Genomic DNA, 20,759 nt, shown 5'->3' on the forward strand with positions numbered 1-20,759 from the left:
CTTTCTAATCTCCCTTCTGCTTTTTCATTGCTGGCTATAATCACTCCCTTTGGGAAGTTCAAAGTACTGCAAAACAGAGCCCACCTGTGAGCCACATCACCTTGTCCTGCCACTTGTCTGTGTGCCACAGCTCTGTCTTTTCTCCTGATCTGGTGCTTTCCCCCAGGACAGCCCCTGTTCTGTGTTCCAGTCTTTGCCCCTTTTTTACCTCATGCAAGATGTCCTCCTGGCCATTGTGTCCTGTAGCATTCCATTCCCCTCTGTGCTGGGTAGTTCCCATCAGCCGCAAACCTGCAAGCTCATATTCCTCCCACCTGAGAAAACAAAATTCATCCAACCTCAGAAAGTCTCTGCCCTGCCCAAGTGTTCCTTTCTCCTCTGCTGTCTACAGCCATCCCCTGTGTCACGGGAAAAGATGAAATGTGAACTGTATCTCCCAACCTGCTAACTGTGTGATACACTGAGTTCTTGTTCTCTAGAAATCTAAGAGTGAGTCCTAGAAACAATGGAGATTAAAAGTAGGAAGATATTTATTGATAGGAAAGCTCCTGAGGGGCAGGAAGGTCCCGAGTGGGTAGCCAGGGACCCCATTTTACAGAGAAGTTTTATAGGGTGAAACCCACATGGGTACAACGTGGATCACAACCATGAGCATCCAATAAGGTTACAAGCATAGTCACTTAGATAGTGGTGGTCCAATTGGGACATAAGTAACATAGTAAGTGATAGAAAGAACATGGATTCTCCTAGGAGGCGGTGGGTCCAGAGGTCTCTGGTCACCCCCAGGGTGGTTGATGCCTAGAACTAAGCCCAGTTCTTTGAAGAAGTATGTGGGTGTGGTCATCTTGTCTCCATATTGAGGCGTGGTTTCCAGCTGATGTGCAGCTGTGGTGTGTTTCACCTTTGTCCTGGCTCTCTCGAGGCCTTAGCCCTGTCTGCCTATATTTCTACCTAGCTCATCTATCTATAACACCCAGAAAGGGCTGTTCTTCCTCTCCAGTTCCTCTTTTCCCCATTTCTCTTTAGCCCCTGTAAATCGGGCTTTGACTCTAAATTCTGCACCTGCATACCCCCTTTCAAGATCTCCGTGTGGCTGAGGCCCACAGTCACTACCGGTCCTCGGCCAGTAGGAAGCGTGGGCTCAGCCTCTCACTGCTTCAGGCAGCGAGCTTGACTTCCAGGCTCCTCGAGTCTCTCTTCTCCTGCCTCCCCCACATCTGAGCCCCTTCCTCCCTGGCTGTGCTCCCTCTTCGGGGCCTTCCATCCAGCTCTGTGCCAGCTCAGCGTACGTCTGCTCTCTGGCAGGGACCCTTCTTCTGGATTCAGCAGCTCTATGTGGAGGCCAGAAGGGCATGTTACTCTCCATGCGGCCAAAGCAAAGCCAGGAGCTGTTTTGCGAGACGTGACTCTCACATGGTCTCATTCATCCCAATGAATGGCACTCAGGCTGAAATCTGTGAATTCAGTGACTTCACATCCTTGCCCGACTTCTCAGCATCTGTACCTTCGAACTAGAACTCCGTGCAGCTCCTCCACGGCACTAACCTTGATCAGGCCTCCCTAGTCTTCCTCCTAGAGGATCTGGCCCCACTGGCCAGTGCCCACGTCAGGCACATTCCTTTCCTGCAGCTTTGAACTTGCTGCTCCTCTTCCTGGAATATTCTCCTCATCTCCTTTTGAGATTTGTTCCAGTACCATCTTCCATGGGGGTCTTCAACTTCTAGTGCGTCCTCCTACCCCACAGACAGTCCTACTCTACCGGCAGTCTTACCTTGTCTTCTAGTGTTTGTCACCCTTGACATGCTACAGATTTCCTTTGGTGTTACCTGTTTACCCCCACAAAATGTCAACATCACTGGTGGTAGGAGCTCCTGTCCATTTTATTTACTTGTCTTAAAATAGCTCATGGAATGAATATATATTCAATAAGTGAATGAAAGAATGAGTGTCCTAGGTTGAGTCTGGCCACAGCAAGATCCGCAGATAACTGAACATGAGGACAAGTGGCTGAAGTGGAGTAGTTAGCATTTCTTTCTCCACCGACATTTTTTAGTTGTATGTGCTGGGAAACTTCATATTCCATCAAATGTGAAAATGTTACAGCCCAGATCTTTCTATATGTGTGGATGTGCTGCATCCCATAGACAAAACATTGATACAACAAGCAGAATTATTTATCTTTTTCCCAGAATCTTGATGACACAACCAATGTGGGTGACTCTGGAATCTCTCCTAATCCCCTGTTTTCACTTTCTGCCAGTCATACATGCCGTGGCAGTTCTGGAGCACAGGAGATGACTGGCTTATCTCGGTCTGGGTGCTGGAAATACTTCAAGGTGCAACTCTGTTCACAGGCTGAGGGCTTTGGGCCCCTCTTCAGCAGCGTCTGCTTCTTCCACGGCCCTACGGATCCGTGTCTTGCTCTTATGAAAATCATTCTCCCCAAGATTGCTGGGGTTCTTCTCATAAAACATATACTTACACTAGAGTGTTTTGTGAGAGTGCCCTCCTGCTTCTGGACAACCCAGTCAAAGCAGCTCAGAGCCCAAAGGCAAAGCCTTGGCTGAAGTTACCGGTCTACTTCAGGGTTTTACCTGCACTCCAGAGCATGGAACCTGTCTGAGTCCTTGGGACTGGCACCCTGGATTGGCTCTCCTTCCCCTTGTCATCTAACCTCTTCCCTGGTCACACTGTGGACCATCCAGAGAGGACCCGAGAGCACACAGGAGCCTCCATACTCTCTGGGCCCCTGACTTTACTGACAGTTGGGGTTTCTTCTGTATGACCACATCCTTAATGTGGCTGTGGTGATTATTGTAACCCTCAGTTGTCCGGGCTGAAATTAATGAAAAGTAAACTGTGAAGAACATCTGGGAGAAGAGCTGGGCAGCTGAGATCAAGGCCCACTGCTAGAGCCAATGAAAAGGCCTAGGAGGTCTTAAACTGTGGATATGCAGATCTGTGAAGTTTGTGAAAGGCCACACAGGGAGAGGAATGAGGGTGTGTTCTTGGACCACCTCCTGAGAACTGCGCATTTACTCTGCTTCTTCTACTGTCTGTTATTGTCTGAAATGTCACTAAATTCCTCTGTACCTGGGCTCCTGCCCACAGAAATAAGGATCACAGCTACAGGATAATGTTATGGCCTGGGTCTAATGGTAAGGTGCCTGATACATAGTTGCCAGTCTTTCCTATAATACAGCACACAAAAGGCTTTCAAACTCAGCTTTCTCAATGAACCAGTTCCCTGGGCTTACTATAGATGATTATCCCTGCAGATGCCCGGGAAGCCTTGTGCCGCAGATGAGGCTACCTGCTCACCTGCCACTTTCTCAGTAGCCGCCCCTCCTCCTGGAGGATCCTGACAGCTCCCAGAAGTCCTGTGGGCTGCAGGGCTTTCCTGCCCCTCAGTTGAAGTTGGTTCCTGCTGCTCTTCTCTGCCCTGAACCCAGCTGATAATGTTGGCCGACTCCCTGCAGTGCTTGGTCTTAAAGGCTATAATGGTTTGATGTGTGCTTTACCAGAGACAGTTGTGTTTTCCATAAATAGTGTTGAAGGCAGAGAGCTGGGGCTCAAAGGTGCAGATCTCCAGGGTAGACCATGTGTAGACTGTCCTGTCGTGAGTGCAGTTGAGTCTGGGGGCCTCAGTCTCAGTGTGGTGCAGCAGCTCAGCCCTGGGTGAGACTGGTGCAGGCTCAAGTTCTCTATGCCATGTATTATATAGGGATAAATGTTTGAAAGACTGGAGATTTCATCTTATGGAGTTTATACTCCAGTTGAAGACAGGAGGAAGTGAACAGATCATTGTCATGCATGGCTGAAATAAAGATGTGTGAAGAGTTTCGTCTAGGTAGAGTGGAGAAGCACGTAGTCTAGGCTGTACTGCTCACCTTTTAGGGCGGTGACCCTACAGCAGTGGTGGCGAAGCTATGGCACGCATCCCACAGCAGGCTGCTGTGTTATTGAAAGCTCTAAACGGTTCACATCACTGCTCTGCAGGGACCAAAAGAGTGAATAGGAAAGACTCGAGAAACGATTAGCGTCAGCAAGATCCAGAGGCAGGACACAGCACGCTACAATGACAGCAGGTGCTAGGGCAGATGGGGACTGGACAAGAAGCAGAGGCCAGCACCTTCTCTAGGACCTCAGTCCTAAGGCGGTGGTATGAAGCCATTAACCCATTCCGAGGAAGGACGGGGGAAGAAGAGGGTCCCAGGGCCTTCTTAGAAAATGTTTCTCAAGCTGCAGCATAGAGGACAAGCCGGAGGAGGAGAAGAGGGAGGCAGGAGGGGAGAGCAGGAGTTGGTAGTAGATGCAGGAGATCTGAGAGACCTGGGCCGGGGCAGCGGCTTCTTTCTTTTCAACCAGAGTCAGTGCAGCCATGAACTGTTCCCTGTTTGGAACAATGAGATGGGCTTTATGTTTGTAAACACATTGCAGGTTTCTCTCTCAACAGCATAGAGTAGAGAATTTTGGTAAAAGAGAATGAGATGAGGAAGGAAATGAATAAATCCCCACTTCTTCTCTTAGTATATTTTCGGGTGGTTTTGGGTAAGTCATTTAGACCCATGATCTTCCTGTTTGCTATAAACAGCTGACATTTTTCAGCACAGTTACAGTTAGAGGCTATCAAGGGCTGCAGAAAGCAAAGGAAGGAAAGTGCCCTTGTTTGTTCCTGCCAGATGCAGAAGGGGACACCTTCTCGAGAGTGGTTCTTTATAACATATTGGGTTAAAGAAACCCAAAGGAGAATAGTAAATCGCAAGGGAGGGATGCTTCACTTGAAACTGTTCCCTGCTTCATGGCTAGACCTCATTCTTACTAACTTTCAATGTGAGGTTGCTTAATCGCTTAGTTCCAAGCTCAAAGATGATTCTTGGTGAACAGCAGTGTAATTGGTTGGGTGAGCAATCAAGTCTGACTTGAACACTTGCTTCTCTAAAGTATATTTTCTTGTTTTATTATAATTTCAAATGATCCGAAAACTTGGCCTCATGGACAGACCTCAGTCTTCCTCTCCATCTGACTGATAGAATTCAGTTTTTCCCAGCAAAAGCTGTTCCTAAATTATTTTAAAAAGAGGGGAGGAATTTAATTTCAAGCCAAACAATTTTTTTCTTTTGCAACCAGTTCATTCTTTATTTTCCCCATCAGCATCCTTCACTTTGAGGAAGGAGTATTTTATTGCCAAAGTCCTCACAACACGGAGGCCTATAAGCAGTTATAAAGATCAGCTTCAATGACATATATTAAAAATGATAAATCATTTATCAGTCTTCCATAACACTTTATTTTCTCTGGATCCTTACCTCCTTCTGACTCATGTACCTGAGCGGATTAATGTCCCATCTCCTATTACACTTTAATCCCATGCCTGTGCTTCATTTGCCTGCCAATAGCGATAGCCAATAAATTAATCATGCAGCCACACAAACTCAGGCTTGTACGCTGCCCAAATAAAACTGCCCATCAAAGAGCAGGCAATTCTGAGCCTTCACTTATCTCATAACCTCAAGACGTGCATCGTTCTCGGCAACTGGAGCTTCAAATGCTGGTTTCTTCGTAGGCATGGGCTGGGAACGGGAGAGAAGGCTAATTAATGCATTCACAGGCTCCTGCTGAATCAGCAAGCCCCTTGAAGGCACAACACACACAAACAGGCAGCTGCAGCTCCTTGGGATTCAAAACAACAACAAAAGAGCTAGTTAAATATTTGAATAGCTGAAGTATATGTCTATTCGTTCCCATGGAAATTAATAAAATAGCCTGCCCTTCCATCTCCAGAGGAGTCAAAGTCATTGAAATCCCAGTACCTTTAATCTGCTCCAACGTGCCTTTGAAGAGCAGGACATTTACATCTCCATAACGGGCCAATTCAGTACCAGTGGTAATAAACTTGGGTGCATGAAAGGGCTCCAGAATATGGTTACCATTCACGCTGGCCTCTGGGGATGGAGAAGTACTGTAATTCTCTGAAAACAAGACTATTATTGCCCCAACTCTGTATTCACTTGGCATCTTACAGTTGCAAATGGTTTGGACAATAATGAGGTTTTATAGTTTCACATAAATATATCATCAAATAGTAAATTCCAAGCTTCAGATGTGACTTGGACCTACTGTGACCAGGAGGATCTGTCTCTTGGCTCTCTTCCATTGAGTTGGAGACAAACTTTTCTGTAATGGCTGCAGAAAAGATGACTTCCCTGCATTCCCTGATGCTGCATGCCCCAGATTCCCTGAGGCAGAAGAGAGAACATCACCGACATAGCCTCTGCACACACAGACCGACTTTAGTCACAGCCCAATCCTGAACCACTCTGGGCAGGGAGTGGGGCTGTGCTGATCTATTATTTATATCTGAGCCATTGCTTTCACCTTGATTCACACTGTCTTCTCCAGAGTTGGGTGGATAAACAAAGGAAAATCCTTGCCAGTTGTGGAGGAGGAGGAAGTAGGTGCAGGGTGGCAATCGAAAGAACAACAATAGCTACAAAATGAGAAAAAAAACAAAACAAAAACTATAGTAGTCTGCTGAGGCTGCCAAAGACATTCATTTCTTCCTGTTCTGGGTGCTGCCAGTCCATGATCAAGGGCAAGCCATTGTGGCCTCTGGTGAGGGCCCTCTTCCCAGCTTGCAGGTGGGTGGCTTTTTGCTGTATCCTCAACCCGGAATTGTGTGTGTATGTAATTCAGCTCGTAACACAAACCAAAGTGGCGATCTCCAGCTATGTGTCACTGATGAATGCTGGTTAGGGTGAGTATTTATCCCAATTGTATTTATGGTGACTGAGAGTAAACGTCCTTAGGTAGCTTCTAATGTGTGCTCTGAAGAACCCCTAGTTCTTCAAATCATGTGTCCAGTCACGTTACATCTCCTTAATGACCATGGGTTGATGTACCAGGAAGGTTCTTGGAATTGACATTTAGTTATAATTCTAGAACTATGAAAATATTTGACAATACTAGATAAGAACTTTTACAGACCTCCTTTTTTCTTTGTGTGTGTGTGTGTGTGTGTGTGTGTGTGTGTGTGTTACAGAAGATTGAACCGAGGACCTTACACATGCTACGCAATTGCTCTACCACTGAGTACATCCTCAGCCAGGAACTTAGCTTTTGGTAGTACCTTTAATAAAAACTTATTGGCCCTGTAAGAAAACCAGAGATACTAGGTGTAGAATCAGATCCCCTGATAATTTGAATAATAGTGATCTTGTGCAGCTTAATGACCCATATTCCATACGATCTGGCTTCAGGTGTTCTTTGACTGCTAAAAAGTCTCTCGAGTTATGAAGATCCCCATAGTAGATAACTTCTATTCTATCACTTCAAAGATTGTTCCCAAAGAGGAGCTCTGGAAGTGTGGTCAACAGAGTCATTATCTTTAAGGCTCTCTCAGAGGATGACGTGGAAGGTCCATAACACTTGCTTTTTAATACAAGCTCCATGCATCACTTTGCTGTGAAAATTTCTATACTATGTATTTGTACATACACGATAGAGAAGAAGTACATGAACTTGGTCTTTCTTACACATCCATGTTGAAGCTTCTAAAGAGAAAAGACTTATGCTTTTAAAGATGAAAATGTCCTTTAATACTTGATTGTGAAATCAAGTAACTCTCAAAGCAGAATAGATGATTTCTTCTCCTGGGGTACAATGCAGATTGGCAGGAGGGCTCTGATCATTTCAGTCTCTCAGAAAGTGGGAACTTCATGATGCTGCCACTTGAGTGTGAAACTCCAAGTTCAGTGTTAGGATGAAGAGCACTGCTAATTGTTAACTCTTTGGCCGAGAAGTAACATTTCATTTCTGCTCACTTTGCATAGACAAAAGCCAGCTATGTGGATTGGTGGGTGGGGGAGTCCAGGTCTCTGCTGGACCAAATTTGGCTCTTAGTCAAAGAATGCAAAAGTGAAAAGTTGGAGTTTATTCACTTATTCACTCAACATCCATTTATTTATCAAATCAGCTATTTCTGGAACACCTAAGTTTAACTGCACACTGTGGTCTGTGCTAGAAGTAAAATGGGGAGAGGAGATAGAAATATTTTTTTCTCACAAGGAACTTACAGTTGGTGAGTAGGGGGTGATTATAACGAGTAAATACAGGATTAAGATTTGGAGTATGGCCAATGGGGAGGTAATAAGGTATCTTGGAAATATTGAGATGTAGACAAGAGCAATGAATGTTCATATTGTTGTCTGCTTTACAACTTGGGCTATATTGTTTTGCGGGCATCTGGTACCATTTTTAAAACCATTCAGTAGGATGTTGAGACAGTTGTTAAGGATATACCATGTGCAAAGTATCCTGCTTGGCATTATTGTAACTCCTACACAGCCTAGAAAAGAGGATAGATGGTTGAATGAGGCAAGGGATTTTTCAAAATGGAGTCTTTAAATAGGAGAAATAAAACTAAACAAACAGTACAGACAGTGGACAATGTGGTATTTGTCCTAAAAGATAAACAGCCTAAATGTTAATGGAAGTGTTTCTGATTTGGAGAATGAAGACATACTTCACGATCGAGTGACTTTAAAGGTGAATTTTGTTGAATACACGGGTTTAATGTCAAAAGGTAGAGCTTGAGGGTTGCATTTCACATTGGAAGTCACAGCACGTGCAAACATGCAGCATTTGGAAGCCACACAGGCAAGGAATGTGATTATCTCAACTCTACTCTCATGACATCGTCAGCATTTATCTGTACTGTCCAGCATCCCTCAGGTGGCCAGCGAATAGTTTTTAATTAACGAATAAATAGGAGACATCAAGGCATGTTTATTTAAAAAATGCAAATAAGAATCTCAGGTGCTTTAAGATCAGGTCATGTGCACAGGTTGTGATTTTGAACATGATGGAGAATTTCTGACTTCATTCTTCTTGTGTGCAACAGTGTTTAGAAAAGTCTCATAGAAACATCAGCTCACAAGACCCTAAAATACTCCATCAGGGCATAGGACAGTAATTTTAACTCCAGTTCAGTAGAGGAGGGACTCAGAGGACTCAGAGGGGTAGAGTTCAAATCTAGGTTCTGTTTTGCTTTGCCATGTTGCCTTTCTGTTTAGGTGGTAGGAAATTATATTTTGGTCTTTGGGGGCAGCAGAGGTGACATATCAGATGACACTTAGTTCATATGAAGTGTACAATAAACTGAAAGAAGAAGGAACTGGCAGCTCTTAGCACAGGAGGACTAGATTTGTTTTTAGCAGGAAGAAAAGATGTTCAGATACTCCATCTCCCTATCCTCTAACCTAGGCCGGAGTTTCTCAGTCTTGTGATCACTGGCATGGAGAGGACTGAGTTCTCTATTGTAGGAGACTTCATATATGGTCAATATATATATATATATGGTCAATTTCGATTTGTTTCCAAAAAAGCAGCAGACCTTACAGAATATGCTGGGCCGTTAGCAGGAAAATGTTAAAACACGAAATGCAGTTCCACCTGATGGGCTTGGGTTTCTTCCACTGGCATGTGCGACCACCTCCTGTGGTGCTGAGCAGGAAGCCTGCAGTTAATTTGTTTGACCAGCAGTGCATCTTTAAACAATGGGTTTTCATTTCATTCTATTTATGGTTATCTTATTCAATTATTTTTATTCAGCACCCAGCTTTATAAGTGTGTATAATCCTATTATGTTCTATTCCATTACGGGAGCTTCCAAATAGAAGAGTACACAGTAATAACATTAAATAAACATCTTGGCTATTGTGTCAACCTCACATTTCCTGACCTTGGCTGAATTCAAGACTGGATGGGGTAGGCAGCTGGATGGAAAATAGAAAGCAGATCACTAAAAAGAGAGAGAAAAGTGGCAGAAGCAGGTGTGGAGCTTGTCACTGTGCTCCTAGAGTAGGGAAAAGCTATTCGGACACTGCTGAACTGAAAACTGTCTTGTAGCTAGAAACCTCACTAGGGCTGGGAGACTTACTATTCATATCCTTCTCCTAAATTCCATAATACTACTGCAAAAAAATTTCCTGCATGATGGTTTGCATTAACTGTACCAAGTATGGTCTAGGCCAGGGGACTGCAAACATTCCATGTTATATGTTCAACATAAGTTAATGTGAATGTAATCATAAATGTGTAACAAGTATTGCAAAGGCATCCGAACATGTTTGATATGAGAGCTAGGTAATGCGAGGAACAGCAGAGTTCAGCCTTCCCCCATTTGGGTCTCACTTGGTGGCCAGGCACAGTGGACAGGTCCAAGCAACTTGGCCAGGTCTGAGTCATTGTTTAGGATCTCCAAGGAAACTACAGCTTAAGGGAATTTGATATGCAGTGTTTGCCAGACACTGGACTCATTGCTTTCTTTGAGGGACACTAACAATCCCGTCCAAGGTAGTTCTCTGGGAATCAGCCCATTTCCTCTGCAAAGACTTTCTCAGAGTACCAGCCAGCGCTGCATTCCAGAGAGAGAGTCAGAGCAGGAGTCCAGTGTACATAGATCTGCATCCTCTGTTCCAGTGTGTGCGAAGCCAGAGATCACCTGCCTTCCCTCGGGGAGCTTGTGACAGCTGAGAAAATGTTTACAGAGTATTTTGAGCCCTCACAGGGGTGGTGCAGTAGCTAGGCAAAGCTTTGATATGACTCCCTCATGTCTGTCAACTCTTATTATTAGGAGAAGTTTGATCATGCCTTGCTGTATGTTCCACACTTGGAAACTAGTCATTGGGAGCTCCTGGTTCCTTTTTTTTTTTAAACTTATCTAGGGAAGACTGTGCTGGCCTTTGTTAAAGAGAAAGCCTTTTGGAATTCAGAATTGACTTTAAAACCCCAAGGCTTTGTATAGCTTAATGGTGAATGACAAAGAGGCAGATCCACTGAAATTTCTTTGAAATATTCTTAATGTCCCAAAATGAAAAAGAGAAATAGTTGGCTTTTTTAACCTCAAAATTAAATGTCACTATGCAGGACATCTTGCTGTGTTCCGACTAAATCTAATTTCATCTACTCCAGCTTGAGACTTCTGGGCTTTAAACTTAAGGGATTTAAGATTTTTATTCTGATTTCTAAAACACTGCAATAAAAACTGAAAAGTAATATCTAAGCTCTAGCGTTTGTCAAACATTCAGTATTTTCAGAATTGCTTTTGCAGTGCACAGGTCTTTTCTCTTAAGATGAGGAAATAGTGTCCCTATAGCATCTGTGTATTATTCAGCAGGAGAAAATCTGGGCCAGTTGACTGAATACATTTCCTTAAATCGCACATGATTTCACAATCCCAAAATATAAGGCTCAGAAAAGCTATGTAAGGCCATGTGTCAGTCTCTTCTTGTTCATATGTACCTGGTGTTTAATTCTATCAGCTACTGACCTTGAGTGGCCTTAAGTGACATCTCTCTACCTCTGTCCTTGTACGGGAAGAATCAGTCTGTGAGGGGAGGTGATGCACTCAAAGTCTTGCTGTTTATTTGTTGCCTTGACTACAGAGTCCACATCTTCTGACCTCTCAGTTTCTTGGTTCCACGTGATGTCCATGATGCTGGATTCTCAGTCTTGTTCGCTAAATGCTGTCGTCTCTAGAGGATTGTCAACCCACAGGGGCTTAGCTCCCAGTCCCTGGTGGATACCAAAATTCTTACATGTTCAAGTTTCTTGTATAAAATGGTATAGCATTCACATGTAATTTACACATATCCTCCCATATGCTTTAAATCATGTCCAGATTACTTATAATACCTGATATAATAGAAGTTCTGTGTAATAGGTGTCATATGGCTTAGGGAATGATGATACAAAAAAGTCTGTCCACGTCCAGAATAGATACAATTTTTTAAAAAGTAGTTTCAGTCTGGTTAAAAAGGATACAGAGGATATATTATACTGTCTCTCACCAAGTTTCATTGGGGATATACAAGGGAATCAAGAAGCCACAACCATGCTCACAAAACACAAAGGTTTTATGTTGAATGTGTGATTTGCATATTGGCATTGCTGTGATTTAAAACACTTTTGTTTTCATTCATCCCAAAAGTATTATTGTGAGTTTGTGGTAGTAGCGCTGAGACAGTGGTGAATTCATAAACGGGATCCTGCAGCAAATGCTGTTGGTGTGCTGGAGTCTGGGTGTAGCCCCCAAGTTCTCGCTGCCAGACAGGCTGTGTGTTCTCCCCTGAAATACTCAGGACTGGAAGGAAATGTTACAGACTCTTCTGGGCTCTGGAACACTTGTGTGCACATAATGAGATGTCATCCAGAAGAGACCCAAGTCCACACACAGTTTATTTATGTCTAATATGTACTTTGTGCGTATAGCCCAAAGATCATTTTGTTCAGTACTTCTGCATTTTGACTGTGACCCTTCTCGTGATGTTATGAGTGCAGTTTTCCCCGTGTCATGCCAGTGTGCAAACATTTCAGATGCTGAAGCACGTCAGATTTTATCCTTCAGATTAGGGGGTTCAGCTGATACTTGCCCACAGTGTCTGCCCCAAGCACTCAGGCCTGCATGAGAGCTTTCTCTCAGCCAGAAGCCCTTCGCGGCTGACGCACGACGGCAGCAGTTTCACTTGTGGAAGCGACAACTCCGGGTGCATCCTGTACCCCGGATGTGCACCCGCAGTGGGCTTCCTTCCCTGTCCCACTCTTCGTATGCATCTTCTGGTGCTCCCTGGGATCCCTTCTAAATGAACCTCGTGCGAGGGTCTGTTTCCGAGAAGCCAGCCGGAGAGGACACCTAGCAAAGAGACGGTCCTCCAGGGAGAAGTCAGTACGGAATGCGGTGTGCTGGCCTGCTGGGAGTTCCGGGGCCAAGAGGACCGAGCAGGAGTGGGAACGGGCTCAGGGAAGACCGATGCGAGTGTCGGGTGGGGTGTGATGTGTGACTGAAAACCTGAAAGAGAGGAAACGGCATAAAAGAGTCTGAGCAGAAGATTTTGGAGAAGAAAAGTGCAAAATGAGCAGAAATAGGAAAGGGACCACTGTGACTGTGTCGTAGGGAACCAGTGTGGGGGAGGGGGTCAGCCTTGGGCCGCCTCTTCTTTCAGGACCTTCAGTGATGGACTTTTATAGGAACTGCAAGGACAGACACTTAAAGGGTTTTAAGCAGGACGATGCCATCCAGGACTCTGATTTACCCTTGAAATGTACTCCGGCAGCCCTGGGAACGAGACCAGGGGCGGCGAGAATGACTCAGGCAGGATGAGTGAGAAGGTTGGCAGGAGCCCTCGCGAGAGCCAAGGGTGGCTTTCAGCACCCAACTTCAAGTGTTGACAGAAAACAGAATTAAATAAAACGTAAACATGGAATCCATAGCACTTAGACCTTTGTCTCCGCAACTACTTCTATGTACTTCAGTGCTTCTCAGTGTTTTGGGGTCAAGGGCTTTGTGAAAATCTCATGACATCTGTATACTTCGTCTCCTGAAAAATGCACATATACGCAGAAACATAACAGCATTTGTGATTCAGTTTGTGTGGGGGTGGGGGTGGGGATGTGAATTAGTCACGCAGTCGACTAATAAAACCCAAATGACAAATACATTTCTTTATCGACATATACTGTATTAGTTAGGGGACGCTCCCTACCATATAAGTAAATCCCACAGTGGACAGTGACTCAAGCGCAATCGTCTGTTTCTTGCAGATGAATGAAAGACAGAATAAAATGGCTCAGCATCACAGGTCCTCTGGAAGAGACCATTCTGAGATGTGCGTGACTTGTCCACTCAGAACTTCAGAGTTTGCCCTGTGCGTGTTCTCCTTTCTGTCCCGGTTGAAGGGAAAGAGCTTGGCTCACACCCATAAGAGGTCCCTGGGGCTAAAACTGGCAGTGGTACCCCTTCCTCTGTTCATCCCACATCAGCTAGAATTCAGTTTTTGTGGATGCAATTACTTGCAAGGAACTCTGGGAACTGTAGTCCAGATGAGTCAGGAACAAAGGAAAATTCCTTTTTCAGCAATTTCAGCCAGAATGCACATTTTTTCTTTTTACATCGGATCTGTTTAATATCACTTTTTTTTTTTTTTTGAGACAGGGTCTCACTTTATAGGTCAGGCTGGCCTCAAACTCACAGCTATCCTCCTGCCTCAGCCTCCCCAGTGCTGGGATTTGAGGCACACCCGACCATGCCCAGTCGCTGTTCTCAGACAAGAGTAGAAATAAATCACATTAAGAGTCTGAGGGAAATGAAAGGATAAAGTCAAATAAAGGTTGTTTGGGAGGAAGAACCTTTCAAGTTATGATTTCTAGAACCAGTTTAACTCAAACCAATCCCTTTTCCCAAACTGGAGAGATGGAAAGTTCTTTTATAAAGGTTACGTCCTTGAGTAGAAAATTAAATGGAAGTGGAAAGTTGGCCTCAAACTATACCGTTCTGTGCCCTGAGGAACTGGAATTAATTTGAAACCAACTATTACTCACTGTGATTATGTCAGTAGGGAAGGGGGATGTCTCCCCTGTCCCCTGCCTTCCCGCCCTGCACTCCAGCAAGAGTCACTCCAGTTCTTTGACGTGACAGGCGCTGGGGCACTGGGAGTAGTTTGTTCAGAGCTTTGCAAGCCCAGCGCTACAGAGCAGCCGGGACACCCTCTTTCCAGGGTGCCCCAGGAGAAGGTGCGGGCAGAAAGCAGGGTGAGGCACCTTTTGGAGGTGAATCACCTTTTCCCATTTACTTGCATCACCAAGTGGAGACACCTTTCTTGAGGGAACAGTCTGGTGAGTTTCTGGAGCATATAAAGAAATTTCATTTGAGGACACAGTGAATTTTCCTCAGAGTTAAAAGGACAAGACCTAAGTTTTTTTTTTTCTTCACACACTAAAGTAATTTTTGTGAAACTTGGAAAAAAAACCTGGAAACTGAATTCTCCTGAGATTAAAACCCTTCTAAATATCACAGTTAGTGCTTGTGCAATTCTGCACCTTTGGGAAAGGTCAGGTTTCTGCCATTTTCTCCGTTTCTGGCTCCTTTTTCTTACAACTTTCTCACTACCTTCATAAATACTCCTTCCCAGCTCCATAAATCATAACTATTTCCTTTGAGAGACATTTGAAAAGTAATGTTTTACTATTTATTTTATTTGGTTTAAATTCTATCTTAGAGCTCTTAATGTACTATTTTTTACTAAGTTCTCCTGTAGTTAAATAAAGACAGCTTTATTTTTTTTAAAAAAAAATTAGATAAATGTAGTTGGTTAATTCCATAATTTAAAATCTTTGTTGGTCTAGATTTCAAAATGGAGAAGAGTCTCTGAGCTCGCTGGAACTCTTTGCTTTTGAAAGAGCCCTTTATTTTGCTGTGAATAACGTTTCCTTATAAACAGAAAATAAAAGAAAGTTTGGCAGAACTCTCCTCCCAATGGGTGGAAACATTACAGGGGATTGAGAAATTGTTTCTTTTCTGGCTGCTGGGAAAATTCTGCCAATGAAATTTAGTATTAATGTTTCAAGATCGCTGCTTCAATCATCATGAAAAACCTGCTGAATGGCTAGCAGCTTCCAGGAACAGGTACCAGTTTGACCGTCTTGCATTTGGTCTGTCAAATTTTCTAAGTACTCCGAGGTTATGATACAGAAAATTGTATTCTGTTCTATGTAAGGCTTGAGCTCCTTTTAAGGGGACCTTCAAAATACTTCAGCTCTTTAAAAGTGATTTTGTCAAAAAAACTTGGCCTCAATTGGATGCATGTTTAAAGAAAAAAAAAGAGGGGTGGGATTCTGTCTGTGCCCAAATAAGAAATCAACCCTAAGTACAGATGCCACCTTTTGGTCTCCACTTCACACCCGGGCTTTAGAACGTGGACAACTCCATTGTGGCTCCTAAAACTGTGTCCTAAGCTCCAGACCATTTTGTCACCTGACCTTTGCCTATGTTAATTTTTTATCATGGTAACAAAAATAACTGGGAAAAAAATCAACTTGTAAAAAGAAAAGCTTTATTTCGGGCTCACAGCTTTGGAGGGACCCGGCCATCACCGGCTAGGGCACTGCTTCTGGTGGGAAGAAGCAGGGAGTGGAAACTGCTCACCTGACAGTCAGGGGCAGAGAGAGTGAGAGGGAGCCTGGGTGGACGGCTTCCTCGAGGGCCTCCTCCAGCAGCTCAGGGACCTCCCGGAAGGCCCCACCTGCGGGAGAGTTCCCCTTCCTCCCTGCAGTACCACTCCAGGGACCGTGTATGTCACACGGGGCTGCTGAGAGCATCTGCGCTCCAAACGATGGCAGTCCTCTCTCATTTGCCCACAGATACGCCTTACCTGGGTTCATGGGATAAACCATTACTCAGTTTGGCTCCTAGACCCATTTCCTGTCTAAGCTCCTTGGAGGCTCTGTAGGCAGCATCACCACGTGCCTCCTTGTCCTACCCTGGCCTCCTCGCTGGCATTCTTTGTGCCCTCCCCTGCAATCCTTCCCCAAGTCCTGTGATTTCCCTCACCGCAGCTGTCTCCTTCCCTCCACGGCTCCACCACCTAGTGCTCAGCTCAGGTCACGGCGCTGTCATGTTCTGCTTTCTCTTACAGCCTCACAGCCATCACTTACTCTTAGCTTTTCCTCTCCCATAATCCAGGCTCTACTCAGAAGGCGAAGCAATTTTTTCTAAATTTAGTCTTCATCATCTTAATGTCTAACCTAGGATGGATTTTTCTTGCTTTTTAAAAAAGATGTATCATGTACACAAATTCCCAATGATGAATGTGATCGTAGTGCATGCCTAAAATGCTTCAATTAACTTAGCGAATAAAAAAATTTCAGAAAGTTCCCATATTTTTAATAAGAATGCAGATTTTGGAATTAACAAGTGAGAAATCTAAAGGAATTAGATTAATGGAAAAAGAGGTAATTTAGAGAAAATATAATCCATCTATTGAGAGTTTTGGTACTTTCTAAATTCAATTTCATCATAAAGTCCATCTTTAAGAATATATTATATGCCTCAGTTATTATGTGCTGCAAAAATGTACCCGTAGAAAAAAACCTTTAATTCTAACAATAAATAAATTCCTTAAAAGCCTCATCACAATTTTTAATGATAAAATCTAAATGGTGAACTCAGCCTTTGCTTGTGTTTCTGTGTTTTCATGCTCCGGTTACACTGGTCCCCTGACATATCACGCCTGTGTTGGGGTTTAGATTTAGAATGCTCCCCCGAGGTGATCGGAACACGAAGGTACTGTGCTCACCAATGGACTGAGTTTGCTGTCAGGGTTTGGGATCTAGTAGATGCGTCCCTGGAAGGGTGCATCTCCCTCCCCACGCCTCCCTTCATTCCATGTCTTGGCTGCCTTGATCTGCGTACCATTCCTCTGCCTGATCTCTTCTACCATGCTCTTTCTGTCTTTGAATCTACTAAATGTGGACTGAAACTTCTGAAAATGTGAGTCAAAATAAACCTCCTTTCCTAAGTGCGAATGTGGGGTATTGTGTTCCACTGACTAGAAAGTGACTTAGCAATAACTGGACAACTCATGGTGAGTTGAACTCACGATGGAATTAAGTCTCAATAAACCCATTGCAAGTTGAAAACATCACATAAAAAATGCATTTAACACACTTGACCTACTGAACATCACAGTTTAGCCTAGCTTACTTTAAGCATGTTCAGAATACTTATATTAGTGTACAGGTGAACAAAATCCTCTGACACAAAGCCTGTTTTATTATAAAGTATTAAACATTTGCTTTCATTTACTGAAGACATGGAACTCTCATTTAATTTTCAAAAAGGTAAATCAAGCATAGAAGACTAAAATGTCTCCAGTAGGAAATCCACTCTACTTTGAGTAGGGCTGGTTGTGACTGTCAGGTCCCTAAGCACAACTCTGCCTTGCTGGACTCAAAGCTTTGAAGCTCAGTCTTCTCTGCACAAGAATCTTTATTTGGCTTTGGATTGAGGCCAGGCTGTCATCTTGTCTTCCAAAATCAGGAGGAAGCATTTGGAGGGATATCCATCAGAAGCAGACATTGGCTTTGAGGTTGGAGGGCTGAGGTTGTATGATACCCAGAAGGAAAAGTGTGCTATATATTTGGGAATAAAGTAAAGCAGTCTTTATAGCAACTTTATAAGGCATCCTTGAGTATGTAAGGCGTTTTTCCATACAATGTTTATCTTAAACAGGTTCTCTTTCTACCTAGCTTTTTATCTTAATTCTCTGTATAAAGGGAGAATTGCCTGCTGTAAAGAATTCACTTTGAAACCAATGCAAATACCTAGAAGGGCCAAATAGGCTCAAAGAGACATCCCCCAGGGGCTGTATTCACTGGAGACCCTCTATTCCAAACATCTGGGGTCTTTGCTCAGAACAAGCCTAGCAGAGCCTTGTGTTGCAAAGCACAGAGCTGCTGCTCCCTGGCCACCATCACCAACAAGCCATTAGGGAGAATCCATGCAGAATTAAAATCCCTTGCACCTTCTTGGATCCTAATTCACCCCACGTGCCAGGTCTCCCGTGGGCTTTCAGGGTTTTTTTTTGTTTTTTTGGAGTTTTTTTGCTGCCCACTTTGGCTTCAGAAAAGTCCTTTTTTTCCCCATTATTATCCACATTGCTGTGGCTTGGAGCTGTAGTGCATTTGTCAGATGTATTGTGAGTCTTCGTTCCTACCACTTTCCTGGTGGTGATTCAGTACTGGGCGAGGATCTCTCCATCTGGGCAAGAAGGAAGGAAAACAGCTCCCTGAGCACTTAACCCAGGGCTTTAGCATTTTTCTTAAAGACAGGTTCCTGTCTGTTATCTGATTTGAACTTCCTTCCATGTTCTTAGGATGAGAAATAAATCTTTACATACACATTCCAGGGTTAGTGTCCAGGTGTATGAAAGAAAGTCTCGGTCCCCTGCTTTTATTTATTTATTTTTTCTTTTAATTTTTATTATTTTGGGTGGAGGGGTTGTTCAATTATCTGGCTAAGGACAGTGTTGTCTGCCTCTAGTTTACACTTCTGTTTCGAAGTTTATTTTATGTTTTGTTGTGGTTTTCAGATTTCTCATGGTTTGGATTTGGGAAAGTAAAATCAAGACAAGGTGTTGGTAAGTAGTGATTCCTTCTTTGGCTAAGTACTGAGTTTCTGTTGTTTAATTCAGAAGAGAGCGCTCAGATCCTGTCCATATTCCTCAGTCCTTGACCCATTTCCTATGTGCCTGGTTTATGATTTGTTGAAGAGGGAAGTCTAGATTTCTTTTTTTCCAGAAAGGGTATTGCTTTTGCTAATTGAGTTCAGTAAATGGTTTTGCATTTTCCAAGTTGACTTTTTTTTTCCCCGTGGAGTTGTGTCAGTTGTAGACAATCTCACTTTTCAGGTTGAAGACATAAACTGCAACTACACTCCAGCTATGTGTGCAGTACATAGTTGTCTGTGCTGTCACCTGGACAAGTTGGCTCTTAACTTTGTTCCACTGGCCAAGAAGTAACAGGGTTTTGAATTGGTGAATCAGCTGCTCATTTGTGGCCACTTTAAAGCCCAAGCACTGTGATTTGTGCTTGATTACATCCGTCCCTTGCATTTAGGCTGTGTGCTCACAATTGAAAGGAAGTATCTGCAGCTAAGCAAGTGAATGAGGATGATGCAGCTCATCATCAGGATTAAAGTCAGGCGTGATTCTGGGTCCTCCGATTCAGTATTTTCTGTAGGTACCAAGACAACAAGGCAAAGCACAGAGCAGGCAGGGAACACAGACTGTTTTATATTATTCATGGGCAGAGTGATATGACTAGGATTTGACCATCGTGGGCAGATTCTGTTGTTGGTTGGAATTTCTTCTGGTAGCAGAGATGGATGTAAGTATGGCTGCATAGCAAGGGAGAACCATCTGCCCTTTATTTGTTCATCCTATCTGTGTAAAGAAACTTGTTTCCTTTGCCTTTTTTGAGCCTGATATTAAACTTTGTCCTGTAAAGCAGCCTCCCTCAGTGCCTTGCAGTGGGCTGAGCCCAGGCAGAAGAAGTAGACTGGCCATTTGGGCCCTGGAGGGGAAAATCACCCAAACCCTTAACAGCCCCAGGGAGTTCAAAACCAAAGTGCTTAACAAACAAAGGAAAAATACAAATGTGGTCTCCTTGGGACAACAAGCTCAGTGAGCTCAAGACCTCCTGGCCTCTTCCTAGGGGCACTTTCAGACATGGCCAACCACCTGTGCTTTGCAGGCATCAGAGTGACTGTCCTACCTGTGAGAGCTTTGAAGGTGTCCTGCTTTAGGACTTTGGTGGTGGTGGTGTGGGGTGGTGGGGGAGATGATAAAGTCTCTCACAACAGTGCTGTACAACGATGCCTTCTTCTTTCCACTGAGTTTATACTACAGAATGTTCTTGTTCCCAGAAAGCTTCAAAATTCTGGGTTTGCCCTTTTCAACATAGCACAAAGCATTCATCAGAATCCACCACTACAGCCCCTCAGAGGTGGTTTTATAATCCAAGTCTGGTGAGGCCTACAGCTAGGAGATGACGGCCAGCGGAAAGGAAAGACAGACTGCTGGGTTGCTGCTTGCAGTTCCCAAAAGGGGACACTTCCGGCCACAAAAGGCTGCCCAGCAGGACCCTGCAGTCAGTCGGAGGTGGAGCAAACACATGAGAAGGCAGCAGTAAGACAGAGTGAGCTGGCTTAGGATTGGCCCTTTGGAGTAATTTCAGCAGGTTCTGGGCACAGGTGCTCTTCTGAGTTTTCAGGTACCTGATCCTGAGACAGCTAGGGCCAGTCCACAGTCACTGGACTGCAACACCAGATGAGGAAGTGGTTAGAGATGCAGACTGTGCCTTGAGTGTAAGACATACTTGCAGGCATGGCATTTACTGTCTCTAGCAACTGGCCAGCCCTGGAG

The 20,759-nt window shown here is 44.1% G+C and overlaps 1 protein-coding gene across 8 annotated transcripts in view; it reads left to right on the forward strand.

Annotated features, from left to right (window-relative positions):
* Ntrk2 (neurotrophic receptor tyrosine kinase 2) overlaps nt 1–20,759 on the forward strand; it is a 385,092-nt gene that overhangs the window by 173,755 nt on the left and 190,578 nt on the right. For 6 of the 8 annotated variants that reach the window (XM_010605519.3, XM_010605520.3, XM_010605518.2 and 3 more), the window contains one exon: nt 18,927–18,974. The exons of the other annotated variants lie outside the window; for them this stretch is intronic. In XM_010605519.3, the coding sequence (XP_010603821.1) occupies nt 18,927–18,974 (48 nt within the window). The remainder of the gene's footprint in view (nt 1–18,926; nt 18,975–20,759) is intronic. 8 annotated transcript variants of the gene reach the window in all.

This window comes from Fukomys damarensis, unplaced genomic scaffold (genome assembly GCF_012274545.1).
Source record: "Fukomys damarensis isolate Sample0158 unplaced genomic scaffold, DMR_v1.0_HiC HiC_scaffold_4, whole genome shotgun sequence".
NCBI classification, from domain to species: domain Eukaryota; kingdom Metazoa; phylum Chordata; class Mammalia; order Rodentia; family Bathyergidae; genus Fukomys; species Fukomys damarensis.